The sequence below is a fragment of the Camponotus floridanus genome, unplaced genomic scaffold (genome assembly GCF_003227725.1).
Source record: "Camponotus floridanus strain SB8 unplaced genomic scaffold, Cflo_v7.5 scaffold54, whole genome shotgun sequence".
NCBI lineage: Eukaryota > Metazoa > Arthropoda > Insecta > Hymenoptera > Formicidae > Camponotus > Camponotus floridanus.
The window spans coordinates 696,628-721,373 of record NW_020229703.1 but is presented as its reverse complement, the minus strand read 5'-3'; the positions used below and the strand labels follow the sequence as shown (position 1 = coordinate 721,373).

The 24,746-nt window shown below is 37.2% G+C and overlaps 1 protein-coding gene across 4 annotated transcripts in view; it reads right to left on the bottom strand.

Annotated features, from left to right (window-relative positions):
• Window positions 1-24,746, bottom strand: part of LOC105257368 (lachesin) — a 156,699-nt gene that overhangs the window by 36,798 nt on the left and 95,155 nt on the right. For 3 of the 4 annotated variants that reach the window (XR_002192830.2, XM_011267940.3, XM_011267941.3), the window contains exons 3-6: window positions 16,368-16,528; window positions 7,119-7,304; window positions 6,569-6,764; window positions 5,896-6,024 (exon numbers count right to left, since the gene is read on the bottom strand). Coding sequence is in view for 3 of the 4 variants with exons in the window: in XM_011267940.3 (XP_011266242.2) it covers window positions 5,896-6,024; window positions 6,569-6,764; window positions 7,119-7,304; window positions 16,368-16,528 (672 nt within the window). In the remaining variant the exon portion in view is untranslated. The remainder of the gene's footprint in view (window positions 1-5,895; window positions 6,025-6,568; window positions 6,765-7,118; window positions 7,305-16,367; window positions 16,529-24,746) is intronic. The other variant, XM_011267942.3, reaches the window with a different exon arrangement.

Here is a 24,746-nt window from a genome sequence, read left to right as displayed (position 1 = left end):
ACATCTTAAAGATGTTTAAAGATGATAAGACGTCTTTAAGCTTTCGCTTTTTTTCGGTCTTATGTTGTCTGAGAGACATATCCAGATATATCGGCACAATCTTTTCCCTCGTACGATATCTTGAAAAACAGGGATGACGATATAAAGACAATATTCATTTGCATACAAATTCAGAATATGGATTATTTTATATTCATAGTAAGTTTTAAGATTTGTCTAACGATTCTATATTAAAAGCTAACGTTTCGTAAGATTAGGCCGTACCTTTAATAAAGATTAAATCGGCAATATTAACAGGCGGGTGGCGATATTACGTGGTAACAGAAAATTAAGATGATGGCGCCAGATAAACTGGCCGTTTCTTCGTTGACTCTTCTTAGTCGACTCTTTATCTGGAGGGCCGCTTGGGAAATATATGCATTCGCGCCGCGCTTGTGCACACCGAAGATTCCAGGCACTACCGAGACGACACTCTTACGAGAAAAAAGGAATATAAAGGACGTCGGACGGCAGGTTAGCCATAAGTCAGGTCTCATATCGATATCCTGTTATGAGAATCTGGTAATTTCACGTTGCGATTTTCACAGAAAAGTTGTTTCCGCGCGTTCACCAGAGATACGATTGCGATATTAACGATCGCGAGGCGATTACGAATAATTAGCAATTATGGTTATATCATAAAACGCGGATGAGCGGAGAGAAAGTGCGGGATGAGTGATCAAAACGCGAAACATAACGGGGGCCACTTCGGCGCGCGTTAATCTCAACGCGTGGACTATCTCGGCGAACAATTATGCGCCGAATTGAATCACGTTTTCGCCTCTGAGCACAAGCGCGCGTTATATCGCGAGAATTGATTTATGAATCCCTTCTGGCCGCGACTGGGGAAAGAGAGAGAGTGTGTTTTAATTGTTTCGATTTGCCGGACGTGTTTCCCAAATCCGTCGCGTGATTTTCCGGCAGATTTACGCGCAAACTTTCGATCCGTTCGCAGCGGCACCGATTTCGCGCCACGCGGCGTATGTGATGAATATTCACGCTGGGAATTCTTCGCGTAACGTTTAGCCTGGTACGTGACGATAGGCGACGCGTTTGCTCGGATAACAAACAGCGAGATCGCTCTGCATTACTCTTAATTGTGAATGAACCCGCGGACGCGAAATTCGGCGAAACACAAATACGCATTTCGGCGTCGGACATTTCGCCATCAAGCAGTTGCACGGGATGCAAATTCTCCCTGTGCACCGACCGTTTATCGAACAACATCATCGCCTGTCGTCAAATCTGTAAGAATAAAAATCCAAGTCCTCGTACATCGAATCGATTTTTCTGATAAGTATAGCTCCTATTTATTAAATTAAATTTTTTTTAATGGCTATGTGTACATGTTTTCATAGATTTTTTGGATTCATTGAATCTTTTCTTTTTAATGAAATATGGAAACATAAATAACATAATATTCTCTTTTCTTTTTAATGAAATATGGAAACATAAATAACATAATATTCTCCCTTTCAATATTGATTTTAACGTTAAATTAAATTTCTGTTAAAGAAAAATCAGTTTGATCGTTTCTTTTATTATTTATATCCACTTTACTATCATTAAGCATTTCGAAGATTTATGTAATATAGGTTTATCAGTACAAATTAGAAGAATATTTTGGAGAGTATCCTGCTTACGTACATAATATGCAGTAACGTGTGCAAGTTCACAATGCGGTATCGTTCATAAATATAGCGGTGCTGAAATAAACTGCTCGAATCAAATCAATCAAATAAGTCGCAGCGATATCTGATATCTGTGCCGCAAAATAGACGACCGATCGATCTGAAGCAAAGGGCCCTACCAGAGGGTCGACCGCGAAGCACAATTGAGCCTGCAAATAAGTATGGTGTAGGCTAATTTCTTTCGGCGCCTCCGCTAATTAAGCGAAGCGAGCCGTCCTCAAAGCACTTATAATGCGGTCTGTGGCGTGAAATTGCATTCGTCGCGTTCATACTCCAATCTAATGCGGTGTAACAATTTAATGCAGCGTAATAATTTAATGCATTACGCAACGTGCGATTCTCGATATCACGCAAAATCCCCTTTAAATAGATAGTTCCCAGATCGATTCGCAATCTGCGTTGAATGATGCGTAAAAAGTAATATTCATTCGCGATAAATCTTTGCTGTCAAACTAAGATAAAATCTGTATCACTTTTTAAGAGAGAAAAATTAGATATTTCATGACAAAGAGAAGTTGAGTTGTTTAATTAGTAGCTTTTAATTTATTATGCGCTATATCGTATTTTCTCTTCAGTACTTTGACGAGTAGCAAAATTACAGGAGTTTATATTAGTATATAAAACTACTTATTAAGTAAACGATTAATAAAGAACCGATGAGATAGATGAGCAGTGTTACCCGTAATAAGAGTGATATAATTGTCCAAGTTTTATTTTTCGCAATCCACGTTAAACGATATTTTTGTCATTACGACAAAAATAGACGCCGGCACGCGTGTAATCCCGAGATAGTAACCGTGGCGATATCAAGTCTACTTAAAAGAAACCAATAGCGCGACATAAAGTCAACTTACGAACGTTAGAGAAGCTTGTTATTGTATTTTCAGGTCAACCAGAACGGCGACTTAGCCCGTATACGGCTTCGGGTGGATGGGAAATTCGCGCGATCCGCGAGAGAAGCAAGACTTCCTCTCGTCTTTGCGGACGCGCAAAGGACTCGGTATTTCTGCGGTGATAAGATAAAGCTCGATCCTTTTCTATGGCGTTCGCGCTACTCCGGTGTAATGGTTCTTTGTTAAGAACCGGTGTTAAGACCACCGTATCGAGACTCTGCGAGCGTTACGGCATTTCCGGCATTGTGTTGCGTTGCTTTTCTCAGTGGTCCCGTCCTGCCGTGTACAACGATATTTATCTAACGCGTAATTACGCGTCCGAGTTCCGTGGAAAAGTTGCAAACGTAGAACAGAGAGGAAGAGAGTCGCGGGAGATGTAACGGAGAAGTTAAAATGTTGGGACTAAGTTAAAACCGGAACGGACGGCGAGGTGTTTAAAGTTTCCGAGTAAAGTTCAGCTTGTCACATCTTGCAATGATTAGATCAGGGCTCGGTCTGTCTTTCCCGAGTCCTTAACTAGGAAGGAACTTTCATTCTGTCGCGTGGATGCCGATGACGAGTGAGCTCCGACTACAATTTTGCTTGCGGGAGAAAGAGTTTCGAGCTGTTAATTTATCATTAATAAATCATATCAATACATTTCGCCGGTGATTGTGATAAGAAAGAGAGATTTACATTTCATAAGCGAAGTCAATTATATTTCTATAAAATGTAAGATTTACGATGGGCTTTTATAATTAATACCACCAAATTTTATTGCAAGCGTCAAGGTAGATGAAATAAATAAAACAATATATCAGCGACACAAAAATGATTAAATATTGGAAATATCTGTCGATGACAAAGTCGACGTTCGTGTAATCGCGAATGGCATTCGCCGATGATTTCAAACATTCTTCCGACTTCCAAAGGAACTCGGGCGCTTTGGCGTTCGTATCACGCGATCGTTTGAAGCAATCGGCCGTCTGCCACGAGCAGTTCCATATTCCACGAATGAACTGCCACCCCCTCGCGTTATCCCACAATACCTATGGGCCCATGCTGGTCGCGCGAATTTCGCGGCAATAGCTCGCGGACGCGGCTTCATCTACGACGTATTTCAATGAAACTCGATTATTCCGCGCGTGATCTTATCGCGGAATGCCTGAGGGCAGGTGCGAGACGGTGCACAACGAGCGTACATGTACGTCCATAGCTACGTACATAGGTACATCCAATTTCCGACGAGGAAAATTACCTCCCCTCGCCAGGATTTAAGATACGGTTGGGTTGGTCGTAACCGTGCGACTTAACTCGCTATCGTCACACCACGCTTCCCCAGCAATGAAGCTACTTCTTGCCGTGCTCGCCTCTCTTTTACACTCTTTTAACGAGTTTAAAGTTTCTTGATGTATGGGAATTTATTTTGAATCCAATTTTTCTCGTTCGCGTAAAATATTTAAATCTCCACTTGATTATTGATTGCAACAATCACAGCAAATTGGAACCGATGAAATTACAATAGTTGTTTTGATTTCACATAAATAATAAATAATTAAATAATTAAATAAATGCCTCTTGTTATCGTCTCCATTATCGCGATAAAATTTTCATTACGTTGCAGAATTTGAATTTTGTTTTATTACAAACTGCAAGAGAAATGTATATTTATTTATTTTTATTATTCTTATTTTATTTTATTTTATTATTATATTTGTGTGGTTTTTTTTATCTCTTAAAACAGCAACATTTTTATATATTATGAAGAATTTAGATAACTAAATTTGTCTCATAATGATTCTCGAGAAATTGAATTTGTAACATTCCTTTAATACAGCGAGTGTCTTCATTTACCCTCTTCGCGCAATCTGAATGTAACTTTATTGCGTATATATCGTCTGCTCGCTAACCGTCTCTCTTTTACGGCGGCGGTATAAATGCGAATGTGTTGTACCATCGTCGCAAGTGTAATTTTATTATCTCGCGCCCCTTCCCGACACTCTCCATCATTCTGTAAAGTCTTCCCTTCACTCTTGTCGCTGTCACGCGCTGTTATTTAAGCAGTATTTTACCTTTGGTCTTTTCCTCCCTTTTGGCTCTTTCCTCTCTTTCCCATTCTTAGCTATAGCCCTCGTCATTCCCCATCTCCCTTTTTAAAGAAAGACCCTCCCTGCCTTTGGTACAGTGAAATTATGCAAGAGAAGGTGACGATGGCTATCTCGTCGGCTACAACCGACGCTTTTCTTCATCGTTGTCGCGACGCCTTATATTCCCCTCTGCAAGACGTCCCTCGTTTTACACCGAGAAGTATGTCTCGTGCGGATAAGGCTACTGCCGGCAGTTCGCGGAGTTTACACCTCTTGGGCGATTGCTCGAGGAAATATTCTGGAGCTCGAGAAATTGTGACGTTATACAGCTAGTAAAAAAAATCTCGACTACTATTCGCGAACACGGTCGTTCTATTTTTATCTTACGACCGTTTCTCGCAGGATTGACACTAGTGATTAGTCACTAGCATTAATGAAAGCTTTTAATGGTAGCAAGTTTTAAGAGATTGCTTTTGTAAATGATTCGTATTTATTTATTTATTTATTTAACGCACGTTTATATTTTGTTAAATACTTGATTATTATTGAGATTTAAAATGTATATAAAATATTTATTTATGTTATTAATTTCGAAATAAATTAATAATCATAAATATAATTAATAAATACGAATTTGTTAAAATGTTATTTAAAATGTTGCAGTAATCGGTTTGATTTATCAGATATTTTATATATTTAATATTTATATATACTTATTTACGCATTTTTTGATGAATATTCTGTAAGAAATAAATCAATTATAAATAAGTAAGCATTTAAATTAATGATTAACTGATAATTTATGCCATTGACATTTCATGAAACATGTAATACATAAGATTTTATTATGAACATACAAGCTATATAGATTTATGAATTTTAATCGGTAAAACACTCGCGCGAGATTTTTATGCAGTTTGTTTTATAATTTATTACAAAGCGTCCGCAATGTTTACTTTATAAATTTTAATGTATCCTTTGTGCTGAGTTATCGCTAGAAATTGCGCGATCGTCCCTCTGTTATTTTTCACTTAGCAACGATTTAAATTAACGTTTGAAAGTTTTAGCAAATCTCGTTTCAGCGATATCCGTATTTTATTAAAAAATTGACAAAAGATTATCTAATTTGTGCTATGAAAACATTCCCTTGCGACATGAAGCGAACCCGCGTGTGCTCGATGAAGTAGTAAGAGGTATATTACTTACAATGCACGTGCAGCATCATTCGTTTGCTGACTGACGGGGGTACTCCGTTGCTGGCGATGCACAGGTAGGCGCCCATCTCGCCCCTCGTTACTTTCGACAAAGTCAGCGTTTCGCCTCCTGCAGTAGGTACTGCAATATGCAAGCGCAAGGAACGGCCTTAGAAGTTAGCTCGTTACATATAATCAAAGTGTGCAACGTTAATATCTGATCGGCTTAACAGTTTAAACTCATACACACAGACGCAGAAATGTCCACGTGGAAATTTGCCGTTATTAAGTTAAACCTATTTCTGAAGTAGTTTATTACAGAAGTGACAATTTTCGATTGCAAGTTATTACTACCAGATATGATATTATCGAAACTAACTTTCCAAGGAAAATGGAAATATATCACATAAGTATATATTTTGATGTTTTCTTTGAATTTTGCATTAAAAATGATATGTATATCAAAGATGGAAAGTCGTTTCTCAAATCAAATTTCGTAACAAAATTCAAAAAGAAGTAGCCAATTAAATTTCGTAGAGGATACAGGCTATTTCGGCGAGATCAATTTTAATTGTGCTGACAATTGCGCTTTCGGTAAAAAAAATCTGTTCGGAGAATAACGTATATCGTTCTCGAGAGAGAAGAAAGAGATTGACTGGCGCGAAATAAAACTTGGAGTCCCTTACTTTTTGTCTTGCCGCCAGTAAGGCTAGCCCGCGAAATGATTTCGGTGCCGTCTTCTCGTTTCCACACGATATCAGGTTTGGGATAACCACGCGCTTTGCACACCAGCTTGGCGGAACCTCCCTCGGGTACCATCATGTCATTCGAAGTCTCTTCCGAGATTATGTCTGGTGGTATTACCACTTCCAAAAACGCGCTCTGCAAATGCGTGAAGATAATAAATTGTAACGCATTCACGTGCATGTATATATAGAAAAAAAAGGTATCACGAAATATGCCAAGAAAACACGAATCAAATTAAAATAGAGAATTTCGAGTCTGAAATTGTAATTAAAAATGAATAAAATCGAGGTAATTTCTACGAAATTTATAGAAATTCTTTAATATATTTTCTCTAGTTTACTCGATCATTTCGTAATAATTTTGAATTATTAATATCTATTTTTTTGTACTTGCAAAATGTGGTCTTAAAAAGATGAATGAGGTTTCATTCCTTTTTACAAAACAAACTTGGCAACGATTAATCTTTTATGCGGGGCGGATATTACGTACCTGGCTCTTCATGGGATCCGTGTTGACCTGGCACATATAAATCCCGCGATCTTCTCGACGTGCTGCGCGAATGTTTAACGTCCACGTGTTGTAATCGCTGTGAGTCACCGACAGACGGGCGTTGTTTGTGATCACGTGCTCATGAATCGCTAGGATCGCCTTGGTGTCCGCTTTGATCCATGCCACCTGGCCTCACAAACCCATTTTTTAGAGAGAGCGGAATTTTTTCATGCTGATTCGGTACTTGTCAAAGCCTGCCTAATCTCATCGCTATGCGTAACTCATCAATTAACGATTCCTTTCTCATGAATGTGTCGTCGCGAATCTATCCAGCGTCTTGTGAAACATTTCGCCTATCTCGAGCTAGATTTTTATAGTTTTCGCTATTTTATATTTTAATCAACTCTTTCGATATTAAATTTCACCTACAATTTTTACAATCCTTTTTTTTATTTAATTAAGATGAAAAAATCCGATAAAAAAATTTGTAAATGATATTTGATTGACTTTAATTACGCTAGATATAAATATTGAAAGAGTTAATTTACTAGACATAATTAAAAAATTGTGTTATAGTCTCTATCACTTTTTTTACTGCTTGTCTAATTTTCTCTATATTTTGGTTATTTTTAAAATATTCGCAAATATAATCTTACGCTTTCTATCACGATCAAAATCAAATATGAACCCGATTTCGAGATAACGTACCTCTGTCAGACTGTGCGTAGAATAAGAGATATAAATACGGGACGTGTATTTTATTCGCGAATGAATGAAATATTCGTATACATCATCTCGAAGGCAGGTATCAGAAGCCGGTATATTCCATGAAAGAATCTTCTCTTTATCAAAATCTGTTTCGGCTTTTCCGTCGCATACCTCGACAGGAAAACTGTACCGTTGCGCGCCACGATGGTCCGCCGCTGTGTAAATATGAAGAATTCTGCGGGCAAGAGCACGATAACCCATAGAACGTAACTTTTCAGAAAAATAAAGATAGATAGTCGCGAAAGATAACGGTTTAGTACCAAAGTTCAGCTCTCGCAGGATGTAACATTATGTTTACATCAAACTCGAGCGAGCTTCATATTAAAGGTATAAAAATAGTAAAAGGACGGAAATAACCGTCTCAACTAAAGAAATATATGTCGTTCGTATTCCTCTCTCGCGTATTGATATAATTTATCAGAGGTTCTTCACGCTCCCGTAAATGTTCTGCAAGTTATATTACTTCGGAAGTAACTATCGTGACTATTCCGAATGTGGGTTACCGCGTTTTCGCTCGCGATCCTTCGTATCATCAACGCTAAATTGAACTCTCACCGGTTATTGCAGTTCGCCGCTGATATACGCCATTAATTAAACCCATTTTTTTTTTGCGGATTAGAATCAATGAAGAAAAGGAAAAAGGGCGGAGAAAAAGGAAAAAGAGAGAAAGAGAGAAAACGCAATTGTGTGACCGGTTAACACGTATTAGTCATAAATCCGCCTTGCGTCCTGGTCGAAGCTATTCTGGTGGAGGAAACTGCATCGTGGCATATCGCGAATATTCATCCTCCCCTCCCCTGTTCTCTGCCCTATTCGTCTCCCTCTGCACAGATATTATTGGCATGAAATTGAACCCGTACCATGTCGAATATCTGACCTCGCATCGCTCTGAAAGGCTATCTATCAACCGACAAAGGAGTTCCGCGGTTCTTATCGATAACCCGCGAGCAGAGTGTATAGAGGGCGGACGCGGAGAGATGAAGAGGGACGGTTGCGGGAGGAAGGATGGTCTGGGATGCGAGAGGGTGCGAGTGTTTGGTAGTGACGGCCCTGTGAGTGCCTCCACTTATAATATATTATGCCGGAATATATAAGTGCGACCCCATTCTCGCTTTTGGTGCGCCCAGCGATCTTCCGGAGGTGGCAAACCACCCTCTCGAAAAAGAGGGCGCGGAAAAGTCACGGCGGGCGATAGATGCTCGCAACTCTTAAACATTTATGCCATATTATCGTCAATTCATTCGATGATTAATTGTTGTAGGCCGAAAGTAAAAGGGAGAAGAGAGCATTGGAAACATGCGCGAAGCGATATACGATTTAAGATCGTCTCTTAAAATTAGAAAATAATAGAGAAGCGAATAAAAAACAGAAGAGAAGAAAATATTAAATATTCTATGAAGTATTTCGCATTTATGAAAAATAATCGACATGTGGAAGGAAGAAGCGAAAAATACTAGTATGACAATGGCATTTGAAACAGGAAGCTGCAGGAAAAAGATATTTATCCGGCAGTTATTGCCAAGCAAAATCGATTAGGAAACAGTTTCCTCACGGAGTCCTTATTTCACAGAATCCTGTGACAGAGACTCCTGGCAAATACCCGATATCAAAATCGGTTGGAAGCGGGAGAACGTATCCATAGCAACGCGAACGGGATAAGGTCGCGTAAGCACTAGCGACAACGAAGCGAAAGCGCGGCACAATACGTTGCTCCTTTTAAGTCGCGCATCCGAAAGTCAAAACTCAAAAGCCGGGCGATTTTGCTGCGCTCGCAAAAAGGAAAATCTTGTACAAAAACTATCATTTTCCCTCTCCGTTTTTTCTCCTCGCGCCCAAGTCTTCCCGAATCAGGAATCAATCACAAATTTGCAGTACAATGAAAAAGCCGGAGGATTTAAAGCAGGGAGAAATAAAGATGGGGAGACGATGAAGAGAACTTAAAGGGCGCATCGTGCCCTCATATGGAAACGAGTCTCTATCTTAACGCAAAAACGCTCTCTTTACCTAATGCAGTTTCTTTCTCCCGGGTACTTTCGTTTTACAGCCTTTTCCTCCTACGTTGATCTTCGTGGTCCTTTAAGGATATAACGGGAGAACCCGCGAAGGAACCTGCGGTGGGTAGCGGAACAGACGGATAGATAGACATAAAGAGATTTGGGGATGAGAGAGTGAGAGCGAGAGAGGGTAACCTCTCTAGTCCGATATAATATCGCGTTACGTACACCTATTCCTCCCCTGTCTATCCCCTGCCTTTGGTGCTTCCCTCCATTCTCGGCCCTCTTTCATATGCAAAACCATCGTCGGCGCTCCATTGTGGCGCATTGTGGGATCGGGAGCTCGGTCCAGTCTACCACACCTCGTTTATTTCCCGCCATCTCCTCCGCGGCTCTTCAGAACCCCTTCTTCTCGAAACTCACCCTCTCTTTATCCCTTCTCATCCCTCGCGTTTTATTTTTCGCTCTCCAACACCCACTTATATAGCGCGACTCGTTCCTAAGTTTTTATTTTCTCGACTTTTGTCCAGCTGGCTGATCCTAAGGTACGGCTGTTCCCTTTTTCAGCGGCGTGTAGAATAAATGGATAAACTCGCTAATTAAAAGTTCCGCTTTGCTTTTCTCCCATTCTTGTAGCCATTGCGATGCACTGTAGGACAACTTTGTCGGAGCGACCTTTTGCCTTGTATACCAAGCCCTTCCTATGCTATCATAGTTTTACGTTTTTCTAAAAGCTAGTGTACTATTTCGTAGTTTTTCCGCATCATTTCTTTCTTTTATCCTCTTTTCCGTTCTATTCTCGCTCTAAAGCGCTCTATTGCGATGACTTTAACCCTTTCAAAATGATTTTTATTTTCATTATTCATTTATAGGAAATTGTATCTTTCCTTTTTGAAATGAAGGAATTTAAAAGAATTTTTATATATAATTTGAGATACATAATTTAATAAAAAAAAACTCTTTTTTCCAGTTTTTGTGATTTTTAAAAATTTATGTCGCCAAGATATTACATTTAAAAAAATATATTTTTTTAAATAAATAACTTACAATTCATGTTTCTCTTGAAAGGGTTAATTCGGGAATAGACGTTACGAACGCTGCGACTCTCCGATTAAACTTTATTTCCACAATTTATATTTTTATGCAATATTCAATAATAAAAACAAAGAAAAGAAACAAAGAAGAGAGCGCAAAATTTTGCAATAAAATTCTTATATTTATAGAACAAATTAAATTGCTGGAGAAACTGTGTAGAGTTAAATATATATATATATATATATATATATATATATATATATATATATATAATGGCGATAAAAAATTTTGGAACTCGGCTTCCTAGTGTTTGCGCATATTCGCGATTACGTACGAGCGCAATTGTTTATTATACGTAATTTTATTTCGGGATATCGCGCAAAATTCGAGCGCAGCGCTCGAGAACGCGATAACGCGGCGGGGTTAAATGTTAGAATTTATGGCAGGGAGCGCGACGCGACTCCGGGCATCGCAGCACGCTCGACGGTACAGCGAAACGCACTCATCCGCGCAGCCGCGTGCGCGGAATTCGAACGATTAACCGATCCGCGTGACACGCACGTTTCGGACGAGATTACTCGTTCTAGCGTGACGCTCACGGGACGTACCGGGTGACGTGAATAAAATGGCACGCGCTGGTCTCCTCTGCCATGTAAGAGCTCGAGTGGAACTTAAGATTATTCGCTTCCAAAGTTACGCAATCGGAACACGTAAATGAGATCAGACAGTCGCATTTAACATTAAATGTTCGATGAGAATATCAATAAAGAATTTTACATAGGTGCTCTTTAGATGATTTTTGTACAATTTTTTGTAAACTTGTTGGTTTAATATCGGGGTATTCTACGTGTTACAATATATGTTATATTTTTGACGAATTATAGAAATACTGTATATTTAACATAGTAGATATATAAGACACACATAATTTCTTATACGATAATTATACGAGAAGAGAAGAGATTTCGTTATTCTAATTAAGGATTGCTAAATTTATTTATCGCTGCTAAAACCTGAACGACCTCTCTGATCTAAATTCTAATATCAAGTTACATATTTCGTTCATCTGTCTAGATTAATGCTTATTGTTAAAAACATGCTCATGCAACCTCGTGTACTCTCCATTATCATATATTCATGCATCATTGGCATGCCTCTCGCATATAGACAGGAATTCAGTGACACGCTAAGAACAATACGTATTTCGCCCTTCGTATTCGGCAATTACTCAGGGGCGCATAACACGTCCGAACATCTCAATCCTTCTCCAATGCAACTTGCATCATATTTCATCTCGCACGAACATTCAAATCTCAAATGCGTTTATGCATTATAAACAGACACATGTGCAAATAGAAATTGTGCATTCGTGGACAAGCCGATGTGAACCTGAATGTTTTCGTATCGAGGAGAATAGGAGAAGGAGAGAAAGAGAGAGATGGGTACGACAGGACACAGAATTTGCTATTTCGATGATTTTGGAGAGAAATTAAATGACAAAAGTCATCTGCTACGAGAAAGAATCGTCATCATATAATATGTGAGCGACATATTTTAAATTAGCAAGATTGAATAAAAGTTGTTTCAGCTGCAATTTTTTTCGTGTAATAATTTTTCGTCTTCGTTCAATATTCACAAATTGAATCCGCAACCAGAATCAGAGACGTCTGAAACAGTTTTTTGTTAAATATAATGATGTCAACAAAAATATGGAACACTTTGAATGTCGTAATAAATCAAAAAAATCAGCGTTAATTAAAATTAAATTTAAATAAAGTATTTGAAATATTTGATTAATAATTATATTTTATACATGTTTATATAAATATTACAAATATTATAGAAGGAAGATCACAAATATAAACTTGTGAAATTATAAGATTGTGTTTGTTTGTTAAAGTTGAAGACAATTATGCTTATATACTTATAATTATTAATTTTACAATCTGTTACATTGGTTCATGCCCATCATTCCTGTTTTGAAATATCTTTTAAAACTTTTCGTCTTCTGAATTTCAAGTATACTGTCATCTATCGAGGCAACAGAATCCACACATTTTTCTCTATACAATGTACTACTAAATTTTTGATGCGTTAAGATAATTGATTAAGATAAATAATATATATTCCTTTCAAAATACATCTTAGTAAAGATCATAAAATATCAGTTCGAGAACAAAAAATTGTTGTACAGGATTATTGTTGATCTTGCCCATTATTTTAACTATCTTTTGCAATATATGAATGTACTTTTGCTTTAATAAATGATCATTGGAAATAATAGAAAGTAAATGCTGTTGCCTGGAACAATCACCGAACTACCAGTCCTTGGTTTTCCAGCGGGTGCCATTAAGCATCAAAGCTTAAATCTAACAAGCGAAAAAGCCGGATACTAGATCTGAACATCCTTGCTATAGGCACGGACTTACATCGCCCGATTCGCGAAATTCATTTAGAGCACAGAGCATTCAAATTGTAAGCAATGTCTCGGTGCTCGTTAACGTTGATTTGAACGTCGTCGCTTTGTCGGTTCTCATTCAATTCAATGAAAAGTGAAATTCAATTCGACGGAGAAGCTTTCTAACCATCTTCAAAGTATACTTGAGCTTTTTTGTATCGCGATTATATTCGGGAATAGAAAAGTACACGGGAGAGGGGGCGTATTTAGATCAATACTACGTATATACGCATACGTGTATAATCTTTAAATGAAAAAAAATCAATCTAAAAATAATGTACTTTCGATGTATGACCTCGTATGATTTAAACGATTATTTGAGAGATTTTCTTTAATGACTGAAATCGCTGATTTAGTCAACTGTCTAAATAAATTAATCAAAATTCTCACAAATTATTGTGCATTATGCGCAATAACACAGGCAAATGTATTTATGAATAAAATAATAGATGGAATGTCAGATTAAATAACATAATAAAATTTCACATAATTGTCAATCTGACATTTCTTTTCAAATTTTTGAGAAATTAAAAGAATAATTGATAAAATGTGCGCTGAAATATCAAAATTGTAGCATTTCTAACAGCTGACAAGATAGAATATTTTAGTATTAAATTTTTGAGTTATATTTTAAAAATTTATTATTTATTTTATGTAGCAGTTATTTTGTTTGGTAAATACATATATAATCTACTCTCAATGTTTCATTGTATATTATATATATTGTATATTATAAATAATTTAGATTCTCTTTTTACTTACTATATAAATTCTATAAATTTATTATATTTATTATAATGTATATAAAATAAATCTTGTAAATAACTTTTCACCAAAATTTTGATATGATATTTACAGGCTAGATGAAACAAAAAGAAACTTAATTTATTTTGAAAAAACAAATAATTGATCAGCTCCAACTTGAAATATTCTCCAAAAACTCACGAAGCGATATTTACTCCGGAAATTAATTACGAGCTTGTTGAAACAAAATTTTCTCCTTGTTCGTGGAGCTCTATATGCTTAATAATGTGAAAGAACGAAGAAAAGAAAATGAAACCGTCGCGATGATCCTTATTAGAAAAGAGCGCAAACTACCGGACGGAGAATTGTCCGACTGTGTTGTAAGAAAGAAGTTGAAACGCGGGCAAGCGCATTGCCGGAAGTAATCGCATTTTCAAACAAGTTATAAACTCTGACAGTGCCAAGTTTAATTAAAATCTACGAGGGGATCGCGCGCGCGGCGCCGAAATTTCTTTTCATGGCGAAAGATCTCCGCGGCAACGGAGGAAGGGAACCTCTTGGCTATCGGGAAGTTATCGGTTCAACAAGTGGAGCCGAAAAGCGCTTAATACGCCACATCGGCGATATGTACTCACGCGAAATCAATTTCACCACACATATAGCGAGGCTGTGCCGGCCTTGATCAATCTTCCTTCCATTGGCGAGAATCGCTATTACCGGAAAGTGTAAAGCAGAGATTACGCAATTACACACGACTCTAAGGTCTCTAAGGTCTCTATATTTCGAAAACAGTTCATAAATAGCGTTTTTCGAACAATTATTTTAATTATGAACTAAAGAATAATAAGATAAAATCATGTATTTCAGGAATAAATGTAAAAATTGTCTTAGAAAAAACAAAAATATAAGAAATTTGCATATTTTATAATAAATGCATAAATTAATTGTTATTTGATACGAGAAATATAAAGTAGTTCCCGACTTGAAACAACGATTTTGCTTAAAAATTTTATTGATACTTTGTAAAATTAATATGTATATTATGTAATTGCAAAGAAAGAGAAATTTAAAATCTTTTTCTCGTTTTGTATTTTTGATGCTGAATTAACAGAATAAGCTATTCAAATATGCCTGATATTAAGACTTTTGGTAAATTTTTATTGATATCGTATACGTAATAGTAAATAATAATAACTAATATAATACTTTACCAAGTCAACGCGTAATGTTTGCATTTGGTCATTGGACGTTTACGGCGAAAAAGCGAAAAAAATTAACATGTCAGTAATATTGAATAATAATAGTGGTGTTCTGAAACGTATAACTATAGAAACAGAGGCTGGCCCAAAAGCTATTGCCAGAAAAAAAACAATAGATGCAACGATGAATCAGTTTTTCTGCATCTATTCGGGGATCTCTCGCGATTCGAATTCTTTTCAGACAAAGGTAAAGACCAATCGGTCGATCCGAATAAATTCCTTCTTTGCTAGGCGACGTTTTAATATTGATATCATCGATCTCGATAAATGTTCGATCAACTTTGCGTTTCAAATCACTCTAACATATTAAGAAGAAATATATGAAATTCTCTTGAAAACACAATACACGAGCGTATGTATCATGATGGTGCGATATGTGCTTCCAACAATAAATTACAATGCATAATCAGCATAATGCGATATGAAGGAAACGAGAAAGCCGCGATGACGATGCGTCCTAAGTTCAATAATGGCTAGACGCACGTATCGAATTATAATGATGGATAACGATACGTTGCATTCTTTCGACGCACGAAGGCATCATTAGCCATTTCGCGTGAGTAACTTTGCAATCTCGCGGTAAAGTCGCCTCTTTCTTTGGCGCGAGTTGCTGATATTTCCCAACGAAATAAACGAAGAGAACGAGGCAGGAAGAACGTGAAGAGACTATGAAACTTTAGTTGCCTGCGTCCAAGTCATGCGGTACCTCTATAGGTACCGCCAGCTGATAGATGAAAATGAATGTCATATACAGAGATGGTTGGTGATGGTGGCTGCTCTGCGGCTGTGATAGTATATATAGTATATATTTCTTTTTTCATAGCTGGCGGTATAGTGCAGTTAAATGCAGTGCTGTGAAGTGCAGGCACGCGCGCATATAGGTGGTGCAGTAGTAGTAGTAGTGACAGTAGTAGAGTTAGTAGTAGTAGGTAGTAGTAGATAAGGTAGTAGTCCATTACAGGCGGACACAGGTTAATGGTAAAATAGTTACCCGGGCCTTGGCGCTGCCAGAGTGATCTCCGCTCACGGAGGAGGAAGGACTCACCCGGTATCCACCGAGGTTCTTCACCACGCAGGTGAAAGTAGCGTCTCGACCCTGCGGGATCGTTACGTTCTCCAGCGGGTAAGCGAAGTCTGGCTCTAATCCCGTCACTGAAACAAACAATAGTTGCGTCAACGGGATTTTTAATACGTTTATCGTTCCTTTATTTATCTGTTCGATTATCCAAAGCTTCGTGATAAATAAACCTTGAAGGAAATGTGCGTGTTACATTACTCTTAAATGTAACAGATTCAAGTCAAAGACAATCTCGACATACGAGGAAATGATCTGTCAGCGGGAGATCAATTTAGTTTAATTGTATATTTAATATATACCATCTCATATGTACAACATATACATCTTAAATATCTCACTTTATGATGTTAAAGTTGTTTAGTTAAATTTTTGACAGAGCAGGTCGGAAAATCGCAGTAGTTTCGCAAAAATATCCTGAGGCACACGGGACACGCGAGATATTTTATGTCGCGTTATATATTCATGGAAAAAAACGGGCCTTTGTAGAAAGTTTGGCGTTATGGAGCATCCATACAGCTATCTCGTACCAGAAACTATCGCGAATGCCTAAGTACCGGCGGATTTTTCGCAAACCGCTTAAAATAGACAAACGGATCAGCGACGGAATTTTCGAGGCAATTCCCTCACATTTCCGGGCTATTTATGAATCCTAAAAGAAACATCTGAGCGCGTTATTTCCGTATTTGATGTTTACTAATGCAACAATGCGACACTTGTAATAATATAATTAAAGATAATAACGGTAGTATTATAACTACGAGATTTCCAACACACAATATTTATTTAAGAGACGCTCAAGTCACCGAGCACACATTATTATTTCCTCTATACGATACACCAAATCACTGTTAACATATTCAGTGGCGGCACTAAATTAATTTGTGGAATGGAAATAGTTCGTTAATGGGATCCCACTGCGAATACATGTATTTCGCAGGCGGTAACGATCCGAATCGATAACATTTAGCCGGTTTACGATGTAAAAGTAATCAACGCGGAATTAACACCTGTCGCACGTGAAATAGTTTTCCGAGGCAAACTTTATCTCGCGACCTATATTTCGTCAGTAAACGATACGCTAAAATTGTCGAAAATGTCACTTGTTTTGCGTAAAATAGTATGCTATTTTTTCGAAATATTTTCTACCCATTATCCACATTTTTACAGAAAACTCCGACTAATGTAATTTATGGTCAAATACTTTATTAGTCTGTAATAGACACGAGAAGGAGAGAGAGAGAGAGAGAATATATTACAGTTTGTGATGTACATTTATTGAATTATGGTATCTAATGTCAATTATATCTTCTTTTTCTCTGTACATATTTATGTTTAATTTATAAATATTATTATTTACATTTGTGCGCATAAAAATTATTTATACAAGATTAATAATTTGTTATATATTGATTTTTATACTGATTTTTATACTGATTTTATATACTGATTTAAATACATATATATTAAATTGTATATACACACATATTAAATTGTAAATGACGTTTTATTCAATCTCATAAAAAAGAAGGAATAATAACGATTCATATCGAATGCAATAAGATTGGAAAATTTTTGAATAGCGACAATAGCAAAGGCAATACAGGAAATTGGTAAGCTATGTGATGGAAATTCTATCGACTTTATTTTTTTTTCACCGCGGTATGTGTCGAAGGACAATCGTTGCTATAGGGATTTAATATTGGAAATTGAATCTCTCTGTTATTTTTAATACTTACTTTTGAACGAATTTGCACATTTTCACCATATAGCATTCCACATGCAATTCAATAACTATAATTCTTGCAAATAGAATTTTTTTTGTAAACTGATATTTCTTGATATTAATCAATATTATATAATACGTATAATTTTATATTTATTAAATCTTCCTTATAAATAAAAAACATAAATTGTAGTATCTCGTTAAAACGATATTAATATTGTGTGTATAATATTTGTTAAAAAATATAAATATTTGATTAATAGTAAATATCTAAGACAGAAAATATAATATTAATATTTGTTGATAATTTTTATAACAAGGGCGCGTTTGTAGTGATGCTTTAAATATAGCTTTTTTTTATATGAAGCATCTGCAGCTTTTGTTCCGTTTGCAAAAGAAAGCTGAAATATTGTTGTAATGTATCATGTGTCCATTATGTAATTGCGGTTGCGACGCAAACGAGGCATTTCGAGATAAAGAGAGATTCAATATGATGCACGTCTGCTGAACGATACAAAGAAACTGACTTACGAGAAAAGTTTTCCCGTCTCTTTTGCGCGAAAAGAACCTTCGTGTATTGAATTTAAATTCACGACTGGCAGTAGCTGGTATCGTCTAATGTAACTTGGTTATGTGAATTTTATGAGACCAAATGGAAGGTGGAGAAAAACGCATCTTATGAAAGTTGCTGATCGATTTATCTGACATTCTCGTGGTGACAGACGTGACTAAAAATAGTTCCGCTATCTTCGCTCTTCTTCGACGCTCCAACATTTTCGCATTATATGTGAATTGCAATATCTCACGATTAAATTCTTCTCTCTAAAAGAGATTGTATCAAAAATTTATATTATTTTTTTATATACGGGATAGCCGAGAAACTGTGATAGCCACTTTTCGAACGATTATTATCAACAATTATTACGTATGTTATTTCAAAGGGCCATCGACTGAGAGTACCACTCTTCGATATTACCGCCATTGGTATGTAATTACAAATTACAAATTAACGTTTTAAATGTAATTAATCCATTCCGCGTTGAATATAAAAGGATAGCGCATTAAACATCGGCTATTTATTTTCACGGGCATTGAAAACGGATGAAAAAAAAGTGTGGTTATTTAAAATGAAAGACTTTATACAGCTCTATATTTCTGATATTAACGTCACTTGTGACGTTAATATAATTGGTTACGTAGATATAAGCGTGCTGTAATTTCTCGCAATAGTGTGAGATGCTATACTTTAAGGAAAATGGCTTTCCCTCTTGGGGGATGAATTTTACAGTCGCGGTGTGACGAAGATGTAGAACATATCGCGGTGTGCCACGAAAAGCCGGCAACTTCGTCGGCTGAATTTTACGAGGATATTTGAAGAGTGATGTACATACATATAAACAGTGAGCAAAACTCGGCACGTTTGTAAAACGTATCGCAAAATTTCTGTCCGTACTAAACATGCGTCGGCGGCTGAATAAATTGAAACAAATAGAATTACCGTTACTGACGGTAAATATTATAACGCCATTTCTCTCAATGAACCTAACAAGAAGTCTTTGACATGTTATGTGAAATATTCCATTTTCATATTTCCATTTACTGTAACATGCTTATTGTATTCAATGCCAATTTGTATGCGATAACAAATATTGTTCTTCTTCTACTTTATAAATTATTATTAATTTCCCAGATTTTATATTGACACAATTTATAAAGGGAGAGAACATGTGTGGTGGAATATATTAATATATATAAACGTAACATAAAAACGTAGTTATATGTGCACGATGAAATATAATAGGAAATCGGACAAAAATGTCAAAAAAAAACAACTCAATTAATGTTATTAAACTTCAAGTGATATTATAATCCAGTGATCTCAAAGTAAAATCTAACGAATCCGTTGCAAATTGTGGGCTCTTATGGGCATAAAGCAATTAAATTAGTAAGACGAGCATTGCGCCGAAACGCTTGCACTTTATGCGGAGGAACGGCCCCGCATAAATTGCCCTCGCCTACAAAGGACAATGCAAAGTAATGCCACTTAATCCTTTTACCTTTACAATAAAACCATCGTGCTATCTTACGAAACGTAGTGCAAAGTCCGGGCATATAATGTTCGTTTATCTTCCATCACGCGACGACTTGTGCAACTAAATGCAAATTTTTGTTTATGTTCTGTCCGCGTTTTTATCGCGCAATTAAAGTAGTTCTGTGCCAAGTTTTTCTTACGCTTTAAATCGAAAGCTGGATGAAGAATATGTAGATAAAATCGCAATACGATACATTATATACAGTTGACACGTATCTCTTGTACATAAACCTTCCGTAAGAATGTATATGAATTTTTTGTGTAAGTGAAAAAAATACCTTATTTATCTAAAATTATGATTTGCGATTGCCATATGTCCAAGAAAACCATAATTTTTATCTCACGATACGTCACTCGGCTGTATCGATGGCGAAACTGCATCCTAGAGTTGTGGACTTTCAACTATTCGCGTTACACTTTCGCAGGAAATACAAAGTACGAAAAATACGAAGGCGGAAAAATGCAAAAGGTGCAAAGTGCATCGTGCAACGTATTCCCGCTCAATTAAGAAGTTTCCCGACAGAAATTTTTCCTGCAAACTCACGAAGGAGCACGCGTATTCGCATTTTACACAGGTTCCGGAGCTTATCTATTGCAAGTGTCGACAACAACGTTTTTGAAGCGTCGCGATTGCAAAGTGCACTATCGACGCTTACGGATGAAAGGTTACACGGGATTGAATTCAATAGGGGAAAAAAGAAGAGCCATCGAACCCAAAAGTTCAGAGTTCGTAGTTAATCCTGTCGTGAGCTTGTGATATAAACTATTCCATTCAGCGATTCGTATCGTTACGTATTACGCGTCGCGTGTAGCGTTACGGATATTCACATTGCGATATCTTCCGCGTTCACGCAACTATAAATATGATTTCTTGACGTAGGGAAATCTTTCGCATGTCGGAAGTTTTATACACGCCTGACAAAAATGGATGACGTTTGCGCGCGATGCACACATATGCGCCAAAATTGCGCGACGTGGAGAATATACGGAATTTATCAAAAGTTTTATTTTCTCTCAATTGTAAGTTTTCTATGGATTTTGTTCTCGTGGAGTTTGAATCTAAGATGCGATATTTAATCTAAGATAGAAGATTTTACGTCGGAAATTAAAAAATTAACGATCACAAGTTTCATAATGATGATTATTAATGACCGTAAGTTAAAGCTTCGTTGAAGACAAAGTTATTCATTAAGAAATTTATAATTATGGATAAGCACGTGGGTTAATAAGACCGAGTTACGATAACAACCGTAATCCATTGACGTAAGTCTGCGTATAATGCAAATAAAACTTTCGCATCCTACGATGAATGTATCTCGTAAGATGTGATATAAACAATGGAAGACGTGCTATAATCAATAAGTTTGATATGAATTTTACAACAATCGAATTTTTTCACAATAATTGATTAAAATAAAGAAAAAAATATAATTCAGATTTAAATCAGTTTGCGATGCAAGAGTTGGTTTATTTATTGGTAAGAATTTTTTTTAATCAATGTGTTGCTTAATCGCATAAATGGAGTACCTAACTTACCATAATCATGTAGAAATGTAAAAGCACCTATGCATGTATTCTTGTTTATGCATTTAGCTCGCTACGAGGAGAAATCTTGCATTTACGTAGAGAAAAAAAATTAGAAACCAAGTTCTCACCGAGCCTCTATCTCGGGCGCTCTAGCACGAGCTATAGTTATGCTGCATTCAGTGCATGTACTGGGAATTTTTCGCGACTGCAGCTGCTAAACTAGCCATAAATTTGATTTCGTGGTTTAACGTGAATATAGCAAAACACACGCTCCCATGCGTTAGAAGATTTTTGCGAAATGTAAATTACCATAAAATCTTGTTAGAGGATGTTTTATATGGAATGCGAATAATAATAAATTATGGCAAAAATTTATTATTAAATTTTTAACAACACATTGCTTATATTTATTTAAATATATTTATTTCATTTTTGCAGCACATTTTTGCGAGTATTTTAAATTAAATATGTTTCTTTTTCACGCGTTAGCCGTTTCGCTTTTGGTATTATGATATTTTTATTACCTCCATTAATCATGCATTACGTGGTGGCGAATTACTACTATGATCAAGTTAGAGAAAATAATATTTTAAACATTTTTATGACGAAAAAATGAATACGTGAATCAACTGAGTTTACAATGCCTGCAACAATATTGCGATAAGCAACATTGTATCTAAACTGAATTTGAAAGGATTTAATATATTTAATTAAAAAAAGGTCCTTTCATTATTTTTTTTCTTATACATACTTTATGCAGAGCGCCTTGCGAATTAATCTTCCACACATATTTTTTTATATAAAATGAAATAAATAATTTAATAATAATTTACATTTATTTTATCGGATGCAGAATACAATGTGAGAGAGAAATAGAAATCTAAATTTTTCGCGAATTAAGAGTTGAAGGAAGAAATTTATCGTTAAAATGTTGACCGCTCATTTTTTATGCAAACTAGACGTCCCCTCTTGCGATATTTATATCTCGCCGAGATTTTGTCTCCTTGTCGCTTGCCACACATTTGCGACAAATTTCCCAAAGGAAATTCTCTCCGCACCGAATTTCGAAGCCGAAATTTCGAATCAGACCTCAACCAGTAAGCTTTTCTCTCATCCGAGACACTGCAACATCTTTCTCGCGCAGTCCTTCCATTCGATGGGACGCGAGCAGAAAGGATCGCGTATCGAATTTGAATTTGTAGCATCGCGAATAAGGGATACAATATCGAGAGGAGCAAAGTATTTAGAATATCGCGACACGATGTGACGACGGTGTGGCATGGCAGCGAATCGAAGAAAGCGACAACCACCACCATCGCCACCGCCGCTGAATTTTACGACGATATTTACATGAGCGCAATATTTTATAGGGCACTTAATGCCAGGTCACGTTCTGTCTCTCACTGGCGGGGCGGTCGCCTATGAATCAAAGTGCGCTTTAAAGATTTCTTTCTCATCCCGCGACGCGACGGATAAGGAACTCGCTGGGGCTCGTACCTTGTACGGAATATCTTACGTGGCATCTACCTTATCTCGCAGGGTTTCCTCCGTATTTTCTATCCTTTTTTCTTTCTTTGCCCTCCTCTCCCCGCTCGCTTTCTCTCTTGATCTCTGTCTCTTTCTCTTTCTCTTTGCCTCGAATCAATGAACGATCTTTACTCGCTGCGATGCCAGCAGAATTCCCCTGTATCGACGAGAAGGCGGAATCGCGAAGCATAAACGACGGAATTCTTTATGCGATTCTCATATCGACGCTGATATCGTTGTCCATACGAGAATACTCGTCTTTAAGGTGCCGTGATAGTCCGCAAAATGTAACTTGAAAGACGAGGAATACGATACACTATTCGCTATTTTACATTGGCGATCTCGACATTCGAGTGTTTATGTCATACGCATTTAAAAATGAAGAGTCAATTTCTTTCTTCGATTGAAAGAAAAATTCATTCTCGAACAAGGATCAAGATGAGATTTGGGCAATTTTCTCTCCGCAAATTGCATTTCGATGTGCGTGCGCATATTGTGGTTACTTACGGAGAACGCAATTGTCGTTTCCCTTTCGGTTTCCTTCACGTCTCCTTTAATTCGCCGCGGGGACCCGAGAACGAATGCAATTACTTCTATAATCAATTTAGACTCGCGGAGCCGGCACGTAATTGTTAACGCGATTATCCGTGGCGCGACCGGAAAGTCGTGGAATAATGGACGGGCGAAGGATGCCTAGACGTCGCGAACGTCTCCTTCGGAGGGGTTAGTGTCATCTCTCTTGCGAGCGCATATTCGACTAGCCTTCGAGACGCGTATTCGCTATAGCACGGGTCCTGAGTTGACTGGCACAGTGCCAATTTAGAACCGATTCACCCACTAGTTCCAACACGACGACGAGGAGATTTCTGCCAAAGACCGCGCGTAAGCAAGCTCGCCACATCTCGCAACAATCCAGTCTCGAATGAGTTCAAAAGAGTCGTTTCGTAAGAAATTCGTGCTAAAATTAAACGAACAACAAGTCTCGTTGTCTGCATCGCGAAAGATTTATTACAAACATTTGAATTTTTAATTCTTCTAATCTAAAGACTATTATTCCATTGTGTTCCCAAAAGCAAATTTATTCCAAATTTTCCTTCGCGGCAATTCGAGAAGAGGAAGACAAATTTAAGCATCCCTCGCGGGTGAGTTACAATTGTTCAACGTCGCCCTTGCAGTTGAGAATGCGCCCCCGCGTTTATTGCCCGCGTTGTTTTCGCCTCTAGACTTCTTGCTATCAGAGGGGGGTTTAAACGCGTTGTATTTTCGCAATTAAGACCGAGCGGGATCGGGGTGGGGCGGAGCGAGGGATGCAGTCGGTTTTGCCGTGCTCTCTTTAGTCTCTTTCGGTCGAATTTAACGCCGACTCTGGATCAAAATGTCCCGTCCAAGCATCGGTGTTTAGCGAGAATTCATGTTACATTGT